The sequence below is a fragment of the Tupaia chinensis genome, unplaced genomic scaffold (genome assembly GCF_000334495.1).
Source record: "Tupaia chinensis unplaced genomic scaffold, TupChi_1.0 Scaffold000453_1, whole genome shotgun sequence".
Classification (NCBI taxonomy): Eukaryota; Metazoa; Chordata; class Mammalia; order Scandentia; family Tupaiidae; genus Tupaia; species Tupaia belangeri.
Genome location: NW_006159960.1, coordinates 2,856,826 through 2,875,663, shown reverse-complemented (window position 1 = coordinate 2,875,663; position 18,838 = coordinate 2,856,826). Strand labels below are relative to the sequence as shown.

Below are 18,838 nucleotides of genomic sequence, written 5' to 3'. Positions count from 1 at the left end.
AAAAACAAAAAAAAAAAACCTGAGATGGGACAAAATGATACACAACAAGGGCTCCCTGAGGACTCAGGCAGAATTTGTACTTGAGGGGCCAGTAGGTGGCATAGTGGTTAAGACACTGGACATTCCACATGGCCAACCATGGTTCAAGTCCTGGACCTGGTGGCTTGCTTACTCAGTTTCCCTCTATCTCTATGTGTCTCTCTAATAATGAATGAATAAATAAGTGAACGAGTAAATTAAAAAAATAAATAATTCTTAAAAAAATAAAAGAATTGTCTTACTTGAGCTCAGCAAAGACACTCAAGTCACATTGTTTTTGATGACAGCAAAGCTCCTTGTGCCTCGAGTGACACTGGGACAGCCCGTGTGCGTGACTGCAGGTGAGGTGTTCCAGAGCTGAGGGTGCCCAGCATGGTGCGCTCAGCCTAATGAAGTGACAGGGAATGTGCATCCATTCCTCCCTTTTCTGGGAAATCATTTTTACATGTTGCAATGATTAAATTTTATTTATTTGTTTGTTTGTTTGTTTATTTATTTATTTTATTTGAAGTTGACCAGAAAGAGACAGAGAGGAAGAAGGAAAGTGAGAAAGCAAGTTGCCAGGTCTGGGATTCTAACTATGGTCAACCATGTGGGAGTTCAGCCACCTTAACCACCATGCCACCTGCTGATACAATTGTGAAATTTAAGATCAAACTGAAAAGGATGGCCATGACATCCCTACCCTAGGACTAATTATGAAAAGAATGCAACAGCCCTGTGTCTGTAATTATTGAAATCCATCTTTTCCTGAGCATGGAGTTTAAAAACGTCCATTTTAATCCCGAGTCCACATGACTGTATACCAGCCACTTGCTCTGTTAGCCTCAGTTTCTTCGTCTAGAAATGAAAGGTGTCTGAATCTGGCAATGTTACAGGCTCTTCTCTTCACTAACATTCTAGGATTCTGTCATTCCAGGACTAAAGCAACAGATACTGTTCCAAAGTTGGATAGCTCAGGGTGTGGGTACTGGGGACAGTGCCCTCCACTGAGGCTCTTGCAGGTGACCCTGTACACCGTTTTCCAACTCTTTTCCTTTCAATTTGGTACAGGGTGTGTGTGCTTGCCCAGGGGTGGGGAGTGAGAAAGCATCCCTATGAGGGGTGGCCACACCACAATCACTTTTGTAGTTTGGGATTTGGGCATGCACACACACACAGCCACTGGGTTGGGGACTTGAACCGTGCAGTCGGCTACGAGGGGTCTGGCAGCCTCCACCACCACACCACCAGCTGGTCGCCCCTCCAGCTCTTTTATGTCTCCTATTTTTGTCAGACTTGTTTAACATTTGTGACCAATGCCTCTTCACGGACAGAATACCTTTGACAGAAAGATGTGCATGTGCAACGTAAGGGGTTCAGTGCACGGAAGACAGAGACACATGCAGAACTGCTGAAGGCACCCCGAGCCATCCTCCCCTGCAGCAAGGAGCCCTCTTTTCTTTGTAAAGACTCCTGCCTTTTTTGCACAGTGGCGGCCAAGGCATTTTGTGGACTCTCATGTTGTAAAGCTGATGGAAGTCCTTGTACTTTGCACACACACTCGTGTTGCCTGACTTAGATCTGTTTGGAATTTAACTCCTTAACCAAACACGGCCAGAACTGAAGCCAGGACTGAACTCATCAGATTTGTATTGATCACTAGAAGGAAGGTCTAGCAAAGGATTCGGACCTGACTCACTCATTTGCTCCAATCCACAAGAGACCCAAGGCCGTGGGGTGTCCAGAGTTCACTAACAAGCTGGATCTGATTGACTGTATTAACCACCAAGAGTAAGTTCTAAGATAGCCACTTGATTCTGAAAATCTCTCGGCAGTGTTTCTTGCTCATGACAGAATGCGGGCACACACGTGATAGAGTGAGAGAGTCGGGGAGTGGGAGAGAGAGGAGCATCTCCCACAGGGTCTGGTACACCGAGATCCCTTCCTCCAGCCCTCCAGCCCGTCAGATCTCGGACACCATCCGTGTGTCTGGTACGTTTCAGGCTGACCAGGCCAGAATTGGAACCGTGGTCACCACATGGGATCCAGCTTCTTTCAAGTATAGCATTCCTTCCCCCTGCAACATGGAGCCAGGCCTAGTCAGAACTTTTAACAGAGCAGTTGGCTGGGTGAAAGCAGGGAGAAATGTCAACCAGAGCGCATGCCATTCCCACCTCATCTTCTTTGCTGTTTATTCCCCGCCTGCCAGGCCAATACGTCTCTAAAAAATCGCCTCACTAAATGGCAGTAGTTAGCAAAATGACAATATTAGTCTTAACAACTAAAATATGATAAATATTTTGGGGCATAAGCTATTCAGAAATATGCTTAAATAAATGCTATTTAGGCAATTATATTCTTGTGCCAGCAGATAACAAACGATAATCACTTCTTCCACAGCTGTAAATACATATTGATTAAGTTCAAACTTAGAACTCCAAAATGAATTATCTGTGGTCATTGCGAAACTGCTTTGCTCACTGAAAGAAAAAAAAAATCCACAGAACACCTATTATACTGCATTTAATTAAGACAAGCATCAACTTTATGTGCCATTATTTGCTTCTGCCAAATCTCTATGGTGTAAATATTGAACGGTGGCATCTCCTGAATGCTAATCAATCCTTTCTGCATTTCAAATGATTACATAAATTTTAGGAAATGCTTATTTGCCACCATTACCCTCGGCTGCATATCTATCAGCAAGGCATTAGTATGAAGATATGCAGTTATTTGACAAGTGTCTAGTGAGTGTTTTTCCTAAATTAGAATATCACGTATGAAAAGCTGAAAACAGAGGCTGAATGCTAATTAGAAGAAGAACCCCGAGATATTTCTTCTGGTTATCCAACTTTACGAGGAGCAATTTAACCAATGCACGCGGGTACACGATGCGAGCTGAATGGCTACATCGTGGCTGTGTGGCGTGTGGGGTTAGAAGTATGCGATCCCACATCCAGGAAGGCTGTCGTCGGGTGAGTATCGTGACCAGCCTTGGGAAGGACAATTACCACACGCTGGCAAGATTCGTTTCTGCTGTTTCAAGACCACCGTCTGCTCAGAGGCTACCTGAGAACTTGATGACAGGCACGATGAATTCAGTTAACATCGGGCATAGATTGAGATGTACGCATACACGTTTTCGCTAGTTTCTAACTTTCCCGAGGCTCTCAGAGCCCTTCTCCAGGGAGGGAGTCAACTAAGGAACAAGACAGGTGCTCCCATTCTGTGTTTCAGGTCAGCTGTGGATTCACTTTATGGCAAACGATACGCGGGCATCATCACCTTCTGGGGATGATGGCGAATGACAAGCCAACTTGCCTTGGCCACTGGGAATGGGGGTTTAATCACTGATCAAATCCTGTTGGGTATGGGAACCTCTTTTATTAACTGAATTTAATGTTGCCAAAAAGCAAAAGGGGAATACATTTTTCCCTGTTTCTATTGCTTTGCCTAGAATTATGCTCTTCTATCCTTTTACCCTCCCTGCCCCAAACACCAGGGACATCTAGTTTAATGGCAAAAACAAATAAAACAAACCCCCTATAAGAACCCAATATGTTGCTGGACCTCATTTGGAGAAGTAGTGGGGGAAAAAAGATCATCTTTCTTTTTGTAACCCCTTTCCATGCTTGCCTTCAAGGCTGTGTCTGCCATATTTCCAGGCTTCTACAAAGGGCTGAGGGGCGAGGGCGGGAGCACCAGAGGGTAGTGGTGTCCCCATCTCATTCCCTTTTGGGGACTCAGCTCAGGAGGGCAGAATGCAGGCACCCTGACCAAAGCCCAGGCCACTCTTCCTTTCCTGATCAGACAAGCCCATATCATCAGGTGATCTGGCAAAACTGTCTCCTCTCTGCACCAGGTGAGTGAACCACCTGATAGAGCTGTCGATTAAACAACCAGTTCACATCCTCCACTGAGAGATCAGGGCATCCTTCCCAGAAGTAGCAGCCAAGTGGGCAGACACCACTTTGGTGGCAGCTTTGTACCAGTCCTTCCCACTGAACAAAAAGGACATGTCCTTTCTTAATAACAGAAGTGGCAAGCAGAAAGGGTTCTAGCTGAAGCCTTGTGATTCTCTGGGGTATGTTAACCCAGGAGGCTTTTGTACGCCATGCTTAATGACTGAATGCTATTTCTGCAAGTCCCTATTGTCTTGTGTTATATGAGATGTGAGATCAATAATCTGCCATACCTTGCCCATTTATAAAGCCTTCAAATGTATACACACTTCAATGACATATGTATCACATATATAGGTGTGTGTGTATATATATATATACATTTCCTACAGTGATAAGAGAGGGCTCTCATGTATGATGGCTTTGGCTAGGGTCTTGAGCTCTTCACAAAGGCCCTGAGGGGGCCCAGACACAGGAGATAAGTCTTCCTATTGGCATTTTGCTTTACCGACTGCTCTGTGGGGACCATTACAGTAAACCTTGACCAGGTTCTGATATGGAAAGCCAGAGGACAGATGGCATACTTAGGTAAAGGGCAAATAGGTGCTAGATCTTTATTTAAATGTCAAAGCAGAAAAATTACTGAATGAAATTCAATTAAGGAAAAATTACCTCTCATATCAGAAACTAAAGAGTATCAGAAGGCTAACCACTGCAAATAAATCAAAATGTCCTTACCCAAAAGACTAAACTCATTCCCATTTTCAGCCAGTAAACATGGTGAAGGTGTTTTGTTTCTATGTGAATTTGCCAGAGGGTGTGTGTGCTCACCAGAGAAAGATGGGCATGGTGAGTAAGAAAGCACCCCATATGGGGGGGATGATCATGCCACAATCCCTTTTCCTCCATTCCTCCATTCCTCCTTCCTGGATTTTGGGCACACATACACATATGCCCGGTGTGTTTTCCAAGCTGCCAGGGATGGAACTTGAACCGCAGTCAGACATGTGGAATCCAGCTGATTTTAGCACCATGCCTGGTCTAGTGCAGCTTTATTTACTGTTAATAATATCGAGACTGTGTGAACCATTTCAATTGAACCATTTTGGAAAGCGGAAGGGTTACTTGAAGACGGAATTTACAAATGCACCCCCCCCCAGCAGCTTGATCTACCTGGACTCTATAGAACATTTTTTTCCTCTTTCGCTACTTCAGGGCTTTTAATGCCGAATGGCCACTAGAATAGAAGGGGGTGACCATCAAGCTGGTTTTGTTGATTTTTTTTCCTCATAAAATCACGAGGAGTTAAAATAGGTACTAAAATAGATAAATTCATAATTAAAGCTTACATTTTTAGCTTTCTTAATGTCTAGTGAGTGACCCGAGAAAATGTCAAACCCTACAATCAACACTAAGCAATAAGGAAGAAGTCTTTGAAAATGGAGTAACTGAAGGCGAGAGGCACATACTTTCTACAACTCACTAAAGCTCTGAAACTCAAAGTTCATTAGAGATAAATGAACAAAGGAAGACTTCCATTTAGAAACCAAGAGAATGAAAAGGTAGGCAATGAGCATATTCAAATAGAGAATGGAAATTCATGTAAACCAGTTCCCTGCGTTTAGTCGTAGAGATTGGGTTCTTCTTTTCAGTCCACATTTTTCAGAGGATCTATATAAATGGCACCTTAAGAAGTAAGCAGGATTTTTGTGGTTTTTTGTTTTTTTCCCCCAATCTGACAAAGGGTGGGTACACTGGCAAGAGAGAGACAGAGAGAAAAAGGGAGTGTGAAAAAGCACACCCCCTGGGGAATAGTTAACAGCAAAGCCTTCTCTTCTGTCTCTTCCTCCCTTGGGATTTGGAGCGCGTGTGCACACATGTCCAGTGTGTTTTTCAAGCCACCAGATCTAGGACCTAAACCTCATAGTTGGCTATGTGAATCCAGCCACCTTAACCACCACACAAAAGCTGGTTCCAGTAAATAATGTCTTTTTTTTTTTTTGAGGATTTTGCCATAGGGTGTATATACTCACCAAAAAGACAGAGGAAAAGTAAGAAATCAACCCCCAGGAGAAATGGTCATGCCACAATCCCTTTTCCCCCAGTCTCCTCTTGGAATTTTGGGCATACATGTACACACATCTAGCGTGGTTTTTCAAGCTGCTGAATCTGGGGCTTGAACCATGGTCAGATATGTGGGAGTCCAGAGCCTTAACCACCATGCCACCTGCTGGCCCCAGTAAGTAGTATTTTAGAAATATTGGTTGATGAATTCCATTGTCAGCTCTAAAGAGTATATTACATAGAATCAAGAATCACTGTTTGGCGTTTGAAGTTGTTGGTTCAAGACGTGGCTCTGAGCCAGCCCAAAATGTTTGATAAATCACCTAATGTTTATTTTTCAACTACAAAATGGGAGGGAAATGTTCTCTTAGGCCCTTTCCTCTATCCAAGAGAACTAAGTGATTGACCTACTGAAATATATTTGACCACAGGTTGAGTATTCCTTATTTGAAATACTTAGGACCAGAAAAGTTTCAGATTTTGGATATTTTTGGGTTATGGAAAATTGACACATACAAGCACACACACACACACACACACACATATACATGTGTGTATATATATATATATGTGTGTGTGTGTGTGTGTGTGTGTATATTTCAATTTATATGTTATTTAAATATAAAATACATATATGTGTGTGTATATATGCATATATAGTTATCTTAAGTTGAAATCCAAGTCTAAACATGAAATTCATTTATATGTCATATATACTTTCTAATCACAGCCTGATAGCAATTGTATATGGTATTGTTGTACTGCAGCATTTCGACTACAACCTATCACGTGAGGTCAGGTGTGGAACTTCCTTCCCACTGTGGCATCATGTTGGTGTTCAAAAAATTTTGAACTTGGGAGCATTTTGAATGTTAAGTTTTTAGATTAGAGAAGCTCAACCCTGTATTAACGATACTGAGAAAGCGTTTCCCCACCCCTTCTTCCTAGGGCTCATTCTAGGATGGAACATTCTTTGGTGTCACAATTTCAAATGCACTTTAAATGCTGATCATCAGTTACTAATTCCATTTTTTTGTTTGTTTACAAAAGAGAAAGACTCTGTTTAGTCTGTATTTTTCTTATAATAAATCCATTCATATGTGAAGCCTTATAGTCATACTTTTTAAATTGAATAAAAAAGATGCCAGACCCTCCAATATTTATCCATAGGATTTACTTCGCAACCTACCTTTCTTCAAAATTTATGCTTGTGTTATTTCCATAACTGATTTTCCCACTATGTTTATTTTATCCTAGAAGTTGGGAGCAAAAGCACAGTTTTATTTATGAATGCAATAAATATTTATTAAAAGCCCTTATGTCAGGTAGTGCATGAAGAGTACAACATACACTGTGTTCATGGACCTTACAGGTGATTAATTTGGTATCTAAAAGGCCTTTGCTTCCCTAAAAATACTAGGACAACCACAGAGTACTCCTTTGTTCGGCATTAAACGAGAACAGTTTGATGCACACACAACAGACAAAGAGAAAAATAATCTGCTTTACCTTAGGAATGCCTTGTTATGGGACCAGCAGGTGGCATGGTGGTTGAAGCTCTAGACTCCCACATACATGACCAATCACAGTTCGATTACTAGACCTGGCAGCTTACTTTCTCACTTTCCCTCTCTCTCTTTACCTCCAGTCAAATTAAAAGATAATATTAATAAGTAAAATGCAATAAGTATTTCTTTTTAAAAATACCTTGTTATTTGTTATTTTCTTTCAAATTATGATTTTAAAGGGCTTTCATTAATTAGATGTGCTATCCAGAGAGCAAGCCCCAACCCCATCCATTTTTTTTTTCCCTTTTTTACTTGGTAGAGTATATGTGACATTAGTGGGACACAGGTATGGTTTATTATCTGTTGATGATGACGTGTATAGTATTCTCAACTGGATTGGTCTGAGAAGTATTTCATGAGTAAAGTCTTTTTACAAGCAAAATGAAAAACAGTGATTGGTTAAAAAATAATTGGAATAATAATAATAATGATCAGTAAAAACAATGAAAAGATATTGAATAATGAAGTGGGGATTTTAATGTCTCTGTATTGACTGACATGCATGGCATTACCTTTTGAAAAAGCAATGTAATACACTGTAAAGTTATATGCGATTAATGTTAAAAAAAAAAGATTATGATGAAAATTAAAAAAAAAAAAAAAAAAGACTTAGAGGCTGACCCATAGCATGGTGGTTAAGGCAGTGGGATCCCACAGGGCCAACTGCACGATTCAAGTCCCAGACCCAGGCTTGTAATACATGCTGAGCATGTGCGTGCATACACACACACACGTGTGCGCGTGTGCGCGCGCCCCCAAATCCCAAAATGGAAAAGGGATTATGGTGTGATTTTTCTCCGTATGGGATGCTTTCTCATTTTCTCTCTCCCTGGTGAGTGCATCTACCCTCTGACAAGCTGGATAAACACACACAATTTACAGAGACTAGAATAACATCCTCCTCACCTCTGCTGAATATTAGAAGAATTACTGGCTCATCAGAGAGGATCATCTACATCAAATCAAGGACATTCAGGATCAGTCCCATAGCCCAGCAGTTAAGGGAGCTGGATCCTACGCAGCTGATCATGGTTCAGATCTCAGTGCCTTCCTAAACATACCAGACATGTGAGTGTACATGCCAAAAATTCTGACAGGATGGAGAGAGAGAGAAGGCAGTGAGGCAGGCCACACTCCACAGGAGAGTAGGTAATTTCTCTTTCTCTATGTCTTTTGTGAGTGCATGTGCTTTCTGACAATTAAGACAAAAATCAAGGGCGTTCGTTAGGGGCCATAGATGTAATAGGCCTCTCATACATTCTCCTGCCGCTAGGAATAGAACAAGGGTTTGGCAACACTCAGCCATTCAGTATCCTGGCTAAGAAAACTCCAAGACCAGAGTAACCTCTCAGCTGGCACCTTCTGGTTAGTTGTTGCTTAGAGAACTTTAGTCACATTGATGTCCCTGACGGGCTTGAAGCCCATAAGGACGTTATTCAGGAGGCTGCAGTTAAAAACTTTGCAGTTGCTTTCCACTCCTGCGTTTCCAGGAGAGAACGCTTGGTGGGAATCTTGCTTACTTTTGGAACACACACCACATTGACATTATCTGAGGAACGCCATCCTTGGTGCTACTTCATCTACAGGTATTTCTATTTGGTTTGGTGGCAGAAAATATCTTTTCATCATTCATTTTTATTCCTTTTCAGAAGAAGCTGAGAATATGAACAAATAAATAAACATTAAAAGTTTTATTTCGACCTCTCTTGGGTCATTTATTTCAACTTGCCACCTTAGCATATCTCCTTTTCTGCCACAATATTGATGGGCTCAAATGACATTATTTTACAGTTAAGGAATAAAATATGGTAATTTAACAAGTTTTATTTTTTTAATTAATTTTTTTGGGGGGAGAAGTTTTTGCTATAGGGAATGTGCGCTCGCCAGACAGACAAAGACAGAGACAGAAAGCAAGAAATCACCCCCCGGGGGGATGGCCACGCCACAATCCATTCTCCTGGATTCTCCTCTTGGGATCTTGGGCATGCACGCACACACACCCAGCATGAGTTTTAAGCCACTGGGTCTGGGATGCGAACCACGGTCGACTACATGGGAGTCCAGCGACATAGCCATTATGCTAACTGCTGGTCCCAACAAGTTTTATTTTTTAAGAGAGGTTTATTTATTTATTTATTTATTTGCTATAGGGTGTGCGTTCACCAGAGAGACACAGATGGAGAGGCAGAAAGCAAGAAATCACACCCCAGGGGGGCTGACCACACCACAGTCCCTTCTCCTCTACTCTCCCCTCGGGATTTTGGGCACACATGCACACGTATCCAGTGTGAGTTTTATGCCACCACGTCCAGGATTCGAACCATGGTTGACTATGTGGGGGACCAGTAATGTAACCATTACTCCCTCTGCTGGCCCCTTGTTTGTTTGTTTGTTTGTTTATTTATTTATTTAAAGATTTTTGCGATAGGGTGTGTGTGCTCACTGAAGAGAGACAAAGAGACAGAGATGGAAAGTGAGAAATCACCTTCCAGGGAGAATGGTCATGCTGCAATCCCTTCTCCATTCTCCTCCTGGGATTTTAGCCATACATGCACACATGCTCAGGGTTTTTTGTTTTTGTTTTTCCAAATCACTGGGTCCAGGACTGGGACCACACAGTTGGCTATGTGGGATCCACACACCCTAAAACTTCTATGCTACCTGCTGGCCCCAAATTTAACAGGATTAAAAAAATTTTTTTTTTCCGGGAACCAGCAGTTAGCGTAATGGCTATGTTGCTGGACTCCCACATAGTCGACCGCAATTCACGTACCGGAAACCCAGAGCTCAGTAAGTACTGGCTATGTGTATCAGAACCTTCCCTTAGGTTCTGGCCTACCTCCGCAGCCACAGGGGGCTCACCTTGTAGAGCTCCCCCAACTCACCTTGTTCTCTTGCCTAAAGCTCCTACACTAGCTGTTCCTTTGGCAAGATGGCTGCACTCGCTCGGCTCAGCCCACCTCCTCTCACCAAACCTATGTGGGAAGCACTGCTTACTCCCTCACCTGAGGATGCTACTGCAAATCTCTTGGCAAAGCCCCTAGCCGCAATCTAAAATTCTCATTTTCCTCCAGGATCAAAGAGACTGAAGACTGGATCAGGATCAGGACATACTGGGTTCCGAACTCTGGGAGCTTGGGGTCACAGGGGTTAAGTCAGCAGGTACTGGTTTATGACTAGGGCTTGACTTTCGAGGCTGGCCCTGATAAGATTTCATTCAGTCATGGGTGAAAACAGGGTTTGGGGGGCAAGCCTGAGAACCTAAAGGTTAATTATCCACATGTGTCAATAAAGTTGAAATTGAAAAGAGATTGATGATCCATTGTTACTATGGGGGAAAATGTCACTGCCACATACATTAGAAACCACCTGAATGATACTGCCAATTACCATTTTTTCCTTCTTTAATAATAAATGCTCAGTCCAAACTCTGTTTACCTCTGATCTGAAAGCCAGGCTTTCCTTTCTTTCTTAAACAATAAACAGACATGGCTTTAATGGACCGCTAGGCTAGCTATTCAGTGGTGCCCTAGGCTCCTGAAATAGTCAATATGCTCATAAGGGACTGAAGTTCTAATGGCCCAGTTGTTTAGGAAGACAATTTGTGAGGTTCAAAGGTTGAAAGCATTTTAGATTCCTCCCCCCAGATGATATTGGCAGAGAAGATACTAATTTTTGAAAAATGATGAAGGAAAGATAAAAGTGATAAAAACTAAAAATGGCTCATGGTTAATGTGTACATCTTCAAATGTAATACAGTTCTTCAACTCATTTAAAATCCCATTGAAGTGAGATGACTCTCTAAATATTTTATCACTAAGATGTTATAAGATTTCTTACACATATATTACCACATTTTCCACTTAATTACTGATCAAATGCGGTAGTTGAAAAGACTAAGATCTTGCCGTAAACCAAAATAAGTCGTGAAATTACAACAAGCTATCGTTGTCTTGACATTCTGAAAACTCTTCTTGGTAAAAGATGCACACTCAGTTGGCCAGAACTTTCCTAGTGATCATGGCTAATACAGAAACCATGGAGCTGCCACTCCTGACATAAACTTTGAACACAGCATCTATGAAATTCTGTTGTCTTTTCACATTTTCAGTCCCATATCTTTTTGCTATATTTATCACATTTTCCAAAATATGAAATGCTCTTTTTATTTTAAATGTTGACTACATGTGAAAAATTTACTCTGGTTCTGTTACTTCAAACTAGTCCTTTATTAGCAACAGTTGTGCGGAGCCGTCAAGAAGAATTTGCAAACCCAAGGACCAAATTTGGAGGGTCGACACATCTGTTTTATTTTGCAGTTTGTTTTATTGTTTTATTTCTTAGGATATGAGTTCACAACTATCTTATAACTGAAGACTAAAGAAAAAACATATGTTGGTAAATCTGATTTTGGTGGTTTTTTTTTTTTTTTTTTCCATTCAAGGGAAGTTGCCTCCCTGAGCTGCCTGCCAATAAGTAATAAATGGACTTGGCAAAAAGTTTATTTAAGTTGGCTTTATTAAGCCAACAAAACACAGAAATCAAGTAAGGGACAGGCAGAGAAATCTGTTCCTTTGAAGTCAATAAAAATCCATCTCCTTAATCCTTTTTTTATTCCAAGCAGTGGTGATTTTTCTCAACTGACTCACTGAGAACCTTGATTTAGCTAATCTGTCTTGCTTAGTTATCTTTCTTCTCTAAAGCTTTCCTAAAAAAACCTTTCCCCTTGACGCCTGTCATCTTTGATATTGCGTGGTGGTATACTGCTCACACACGCTCTCCACTTAATCCTGGTAGAGATTTAGGGCGCAGATTCGTAATTACTATCATTATTTTAGAAGAACAAAAACAGCAATAGGTAGCAGGCTGAAACAAAAGGCACAGAACCGATGGTGCGGAGAGGTGGCCAGAGTGTGACACCATCTCTCCTTCCCAGAGCTACCGCTGCTAGCTTTCCTGTGAAAGTTGACGATCGCTTATCATTAGCCTCCAGTGGAATAACCCCTTTTCCACACACACCTACATACCCACTCAAAGGCTATGAATCAGAGACATAGTCTTATAAAACTACATTCATGTTTTTAAGATCTCCTGATTTTAAGGGAGCAGCACAGTCCCTGTAGAACAAAAACATATAGTGACTTCCAGACACTCGAAAGTTGGCACTACAGAGTAAACATTGGTTGAACATAGAATGAGACAGAATTTCTTACCTAGGCTAAAGAGCACCAAGAATTTCAGACACACGAACTCTCGTTGATCGAACTGTAGAGAACGCAGTTTTGCCACTAACTCCTGGGCATGACTCATGAGGCTGTTGAGGGTGGCTCCAGCTTGTGATGCTATAATGGAATAATCCACCTGCAACAGAGAATCACGGTTGTAGTGACCATGGTCCGAGGGGTACTCTTCACCTGAGACAGTGAGGGATGGTGGAGAAGACGAAATTGCAACACAGCTTCGCTTCTTCCCAGAGGGGGCTTGCCCCACAAAAGAAGTTTGAGACATATTATATCATTAAACATTGATGATTATTCTAAGTCTGATCATTTTTAGAGTTATTTCTTCCATGAGAGAAAGACAGACTGGCAACCCGAACAGGGTCTTTACCAAGTCCATCATGAGCCTCAGTGAGCCCTGGTCACAAGCACGGGTACTTGACGTGTACTGGGATGCCTTGGGGTATGACCCTTGGGAGCCTCCCATGTGGCCAAACATCGTAAGTGTTATCACTGGACACCAACTGGCTCCCAAATCTAGTCATTTTGCTAAACCATGTAGAAAACAGGTTTTGACTACTTGAATTTTCCATGTATGCAGCGGGGGTGGAAGGTCTTCACAAGGTCCATGGAATAGTTCATTATGAAAAAAGGATGCACGAATTTCAAAAATGCTTACACTAGAATGAACTTGTACTTTTAATTACATTTTTCCAGGAACTTTTAAAAAGACCTCTTGTACCTTTTTTTATTTTTCTGTTGTCAAATTACATTGTCACCTCAGATAAATATTTTCAACTTCCATGAGTAAGTTGAAAGAAAAATGTGGTGGCATTCAGTCCCTAAAAAGTGACTATAGGTCAAAGTCCTATGAGTACACAATGATATTAACTAGGACAAAAGAAAAATAGAGGCAGAGATACATTTCTATTTGAATTAGGAGATGGCATTTTAAAGTAATTGTACTTCATAACAACGTGCTTGTAGATGACAAAAGCATGACATTTAAATTATTCTTTAGGGGCAAAAGGTGTTATGGAGGTTAAGGTGGCTAGCTCCCACATGGCTGACTGAGTGGTTTGAGTCCCAGACCTGGAGGCTTGAAAATCACTCTGGGCACGTGTGTGTGTATGTACCCAGAATCCCAGGAGAAGGAAGAAAGGATCATGCTGTGGTCATCCCCCAAAGGGGTGATCTCTTTCTCTTTCCGATGAGCACATGTGCCATATAGCAAAAAAAAAACAAAAACAAAAACAAAGCAAACCAAAACAAAACGTCAAGTGTGCCATCTCTAAAAAGCAATGACATAAAACTGATATTTTAAAATCAATACATTAGACTACATCAAATTAATACATTGCTGTCTAAGCATAGCAATGAGCTTATTTATAATAATTCCTTGACTTAAAAAAAAAAAGCTTATTTCCCCTTTCATTAAAAAAAAAAAAAAAAAGAAAGTGCTATGAGGCATCAACCTTAGATTATGCAGGTGGATAGAAGAAGTTCAATTTCGAGTAATAAGTTAAGATGTTGGGAAGGCTGTCAGGGATAGGACTGGCTTTGCTGCTACGATTACAGCATAATGGGAAAACCCAGTTGGTACCTGAAACTCCCATCCTTTTCTTACTGGAGAGCTCTCAGGCAACCAGATACTCTTTTAGGTGCATTTAATATTTGCAGCAGCAGCAAATTTGTCTGGGAGGCAAGTTCTCATCTGCCACTCACCCAGAGCAGACTGTATTAAATTTTTATATTTATTGACATTTCATTACCATAATTGACTGCACTTGCTTCTCTAGGAGAAGGCACGGGGCTGCCTCCTAAGCAGGAGAACTAGTCCCCTGAGTAGAATTTGCAATTAAAAACAAGGCAGAATGGATTTTTTTTTTATTGTGTAAATATGATGAGTTGAATTTTCAGCTTTAACTAGAGAATACTGGGTGTACAGAAACCTTTTTCAAGAGTGAGAAAAATTATGAGTCAGTGGAAAGATGACCCCCAAAGGTGTCAATCAGTTTATATAGAGTCAACTATGCATGAAAAAGCCACAGTTGCTGAGTTCCCAGAAAGCCCTCGCACCAAGCATAGCGCTGTCCTTCCTGCTTTCTCCAGAACCTGGGACTTGGATGCTAAATGTAAACATTAAGGGCTCTAAGAGCTCCTTTGGTTTCTGTTTCAAAGTGTGTGAAAGTGTAAGGCCACCAGAACCGCCGCTGGTGGACGGAGCAGGCAGCCGGGCCCACAGAGCACACTGGGCCCTCTGCTCAGCACCCAGCGTGATGGCCCGACCACCTCTTTGCTAGTCCACTTCCAGGGGAATGTTCTACTTCAAGGACATTAGTTCCTGCTTACGAGCAGTACCTCAGTGCTGACTCTTTAAGGGAACATATACTTATTTTTATATGGAGTTAGACTGCACATAGTCCAGCTACTTCAGATAACAGTAGAAATTCCACAGAGACACCTGGGATGGACACGTGAAGGACAGCAGGAAGGTTAGACAGGGTGGCAGTGGTGGAAGCAGCAGCTGTGGACAGAACACGCCATCTGAGCCAGTCCTGACTCATACATGAGGAGTCTTGGAAAAGTCATATGTAAGATTTCAAACAGGTCATGGAAAAATGGCTTTACTTTGGTGTAAAAGAATCTTAAAATCCAGCAGCCAGACAGTGGCACAGCAGTAAAGAAACTGATCCCCCATGGGAAGGTTCCTGGTGGGTGCCAGCCTGAATACTCTTGGTGCGCATGTGCCCATGATCCGGGCTGGCTGGGGGTGGAGGTGGATCACAGTGAGAAGACAGCTTAGGGTGACCCCCTTCCTCCCTTCTCTATCTAAAAATAAATTTTTTAAAGTTCTAGAAATCTGGGACCAGCAGATGGCGTAATTGCTGCACTGTTGGACTCCATGTAGCTGACTGCAGTTCAAGTCCTGGACCCAGTGGCTTAAATTCATGCTAGGTGCATGTGCGTGCATGCCCAAGATCCTGAGAAGAGAATGGAGGAGAAGGGACTGTGGCATGGCCATCTCCCCTGGGGGGTGATTTCTCGCTTTCTGTCTCTGTCTTTCTGGCGCTCACACGCGCCCTATAGCAAAAACCTCTCCAAAGGGGGGAAAATCCACATACAGTCTGTTTTCCTTCCTTCCTTCCTTCCTTCCTTCCTTCCTTTCTTTCTTCATGTGTGTGTGTGTGTGTGTGTGTGTGTGTGTGTGTGTGTGTAAGAGAAAGCACCCAGCACCCAGGGTCTGGTCATACTGAAGTCTTTTTCCTGTATTTCTCCATTCTATCAGGATCATGGGTGCATACATCTGGCACGTTCTTCATATTGCTGGGGCTGGATTTGATCTGAGGCTAGCCACAAGAGACCTGGCTTCCATTGCACAGTGCTTAACCTGTTGTATTACCGGGCCTACCCCATAGCTTTTAAAAACCATATACAATGTCCATGAACTCTTTGATGATCCCTTATAAATCCTCATCCCTTCATTTTCCTGTCGTTAAGTGAGTTAGTTAAGAGCCAGCCCATGGTATGGTGATTGAGGCAGCTGAATCCAACATGGTACTGAGTGGTTTGAGTCCCAGACCCAGGGACCTGAGAAACACGCTGGGCATGTGTGCGTGTGCTCAAAATCCTGAAGGGAGGGAGAGATGGAGGAGAGAGGATTGTGAGGTGACCACTTCCCATGGAAGCTGCATTCTCACTTTCTCTTTCTCTGTCTGTCTCCAGTGAGCACATGTACCTTCTGGCAAACTAAAAAAACCAAACAGTTAAACTAAATGTTAATAAGCTGCTTCCCATTTATTTCTATGATTATCAAGAAATCATGATAGTAGGGACAATACTGGCAATTTAAGCTTAGAGCCACCTGAACGCACTGCAGCTGAACCTGACTCTATACACAACACATTTTAATAAAAATCACTAGTTAAATCATTAACCAGGAAGACACTACTGAAATAAAATACAAATGTTGGTACTAATTTTTATTGTGATAGAGTTAATTGAATTTTGATGTGTGTAGTTCTAACGGCTCTGTAATAAGTTCAAATATTAGACGGGATTTCATGCACGTGAACATGCAGTTCACTTCAAATGAAGGGAATCTAAATTGTTTCCCAGGATTATATTATTTAGTGAGAAACCTTTAGTGAGCTGGACTTCAGAAAATCAATGGACATACCAACAACTTTATAGCTATACATTTATTTACATGCTAATTTGAAAGCTCAAACATGCTTATTAAAAGGGGGCTCCAATAACATTTCTTTCAAGGGTAATTTATCAAATTGCACAGCTCTGAAGGAAGACAGGAGATTTATTCCTGGAACACCACACAGATCTGCAACTTCCTTACATTTTATTGCAAACATAATTATATTTTCATTGTTGAATGCAGAGTTTGTGCTTATTTCAGGAGCAGCTGGCCTTGTCTTTTATGTACTTAGTAAAATTAATTTATTGCTCTCTTCCACGTAATCTTTGTGCCATTAAAGTCAAGGGAGATATTGAAGAAATACTCTAAATCAATGTCCCCTTTGGATAAAATTCACTCATCATGAAGGTAGAAACTGTTTTAGTTAAGTTGCTTTTAGTTCTAATTGCAGAAATTTTTTTATAAGATGCCTGTCATTTTAATATGATACACAATAATAGAAGATAATAAGTTGCCAGTAGACCTGTCCCTTAGGATGATGTTACAGTGACTGTTAATTAGCTACAATATGCAAATACTAAAACCTGACCCCTGAAAGTACTCTATTGTGATTTTACACATACACAGATGTGTGTGTATGTGTGTGTGTGTCTGTGTGTGTGATTTAGAAAATACTGGATAGAGAAGAAATCATAAATATAAGATGTTAATTATACTGAATGAATTCAACAGTGCTCAATATTACTGATAATCATGATTTCCTTTTTGCTTAATAGGGATATTTAATGCACACCTATATAGATATCAGATTTAAAAAAAAAAACAATAAGGGCCAGCAGGTGGCATGAAGGTTAAGAAGCTGGATCCCACATGGCCAGCTCTATGATTTGAGTCCTAGATCCTGTGGCTTGAAAATCACCCTGGGTACATGTGCATGCCTGCCCAAAGACCAGAGCAGAGAGAAGAACACAGCAGAAGGGATTACAGCGTGGCCATCCTCCCAAGGTGTTATTTCTCATTTTCCCTCTCTCTCTGTCTCTCTCCTGTGAGTACAAGTGCCCTATAGCAAAAATCAAGAAAATACATACACACACACAAAACACAATTAAAATACAGTAACTAACTAAAGGGTTAAGTGAAAAACTTGGTGTTAAATGCTGAATCCTCATTTCGCTATGAGGTATTGGTGTCTTTGCATACTGTTGGGTTGTTGGAAAAGTCACGATGCATTTTTGCATAGAAAAAACCCAACCCAGTGCTAGTTCAGTTACTCTAGTTCTGAATGCACTATGGCAGGATTCAGTTCTGTAAGCATCTCTGAACAAATTTGCTAGCCACTGAGCCCAAGAGAAATGAAGTGCTGCTTTTACCTAACTTTCCGATCTCTCATTAAGCTCTAAGTAGCAGTTTTCTGGATATCTCCTCATTCCTAAACTTTACTCTTTTTCTTCTTTGGTTGTGGTAATAAATTCACCGCATTTTTACAGTGACCGGTGGTCAGTGGAAAAAAAGCCAGAAAAAGTCTGGCCACGCACACAAGCCTTGGCATCCCTCCTTGTCCACAGGCTTGCTTTCAGGCTACATGAACATACCACACACCTGCTTCTAGGGAATCCAAAATTGTTTTTGGAGGTCCCTGTGTGTCAAGACTTCAGCTCTACTATTACAGACCAAGGCATTCTTAATATTATTATTTGCTCATTTAACAACACTCAGCATATGGGACCAGCAGTTGGTGTAAAGACTATGTCACTGGACTCCCATGTAGTTGACCGTGGTTTGAGTTCTGGACCAGGTGGCTTAAACTCACGCCGGGCACGTGTGCATGCGAACCCAAGATCCCGAGAGAAGAATGGAGGAGAAGGGATTGCAGTGTGGCCATCCCCACTGGGGGGGGGGGGGGGGGGGGGG

The 18,838-nt window shown here is 41.7% G+C and overlaps 1 protein-coding gene across 9 annotated transcripts in view; it reads right to left on the bottom strand.

The window, feature by feature from the left end:
* NR5A2 (nuclear receptor subfamily 5 group A member 2) overlaps positions 1 to 18,838 on the bottom strand; it is a 172,302-nt gene that overhangs the window by 49,080 nt on the left and 104,384 nt on the right. For all 9 annotated transcript variants that reach the window (XM_006155441.3, XM_006155443.2, XM_006155442.3 and 6 more), the window contains one exon: positions 12,769 to 12,916. In XM_006155441.3, coding sequence (XP_006155503.1) covers positions 12,769 to 12,916 — 148 coding nt within the window. The remainder of the gene's footprint in view (positions 1 to 12,768; positions 12,917 to 18,838) is intronic.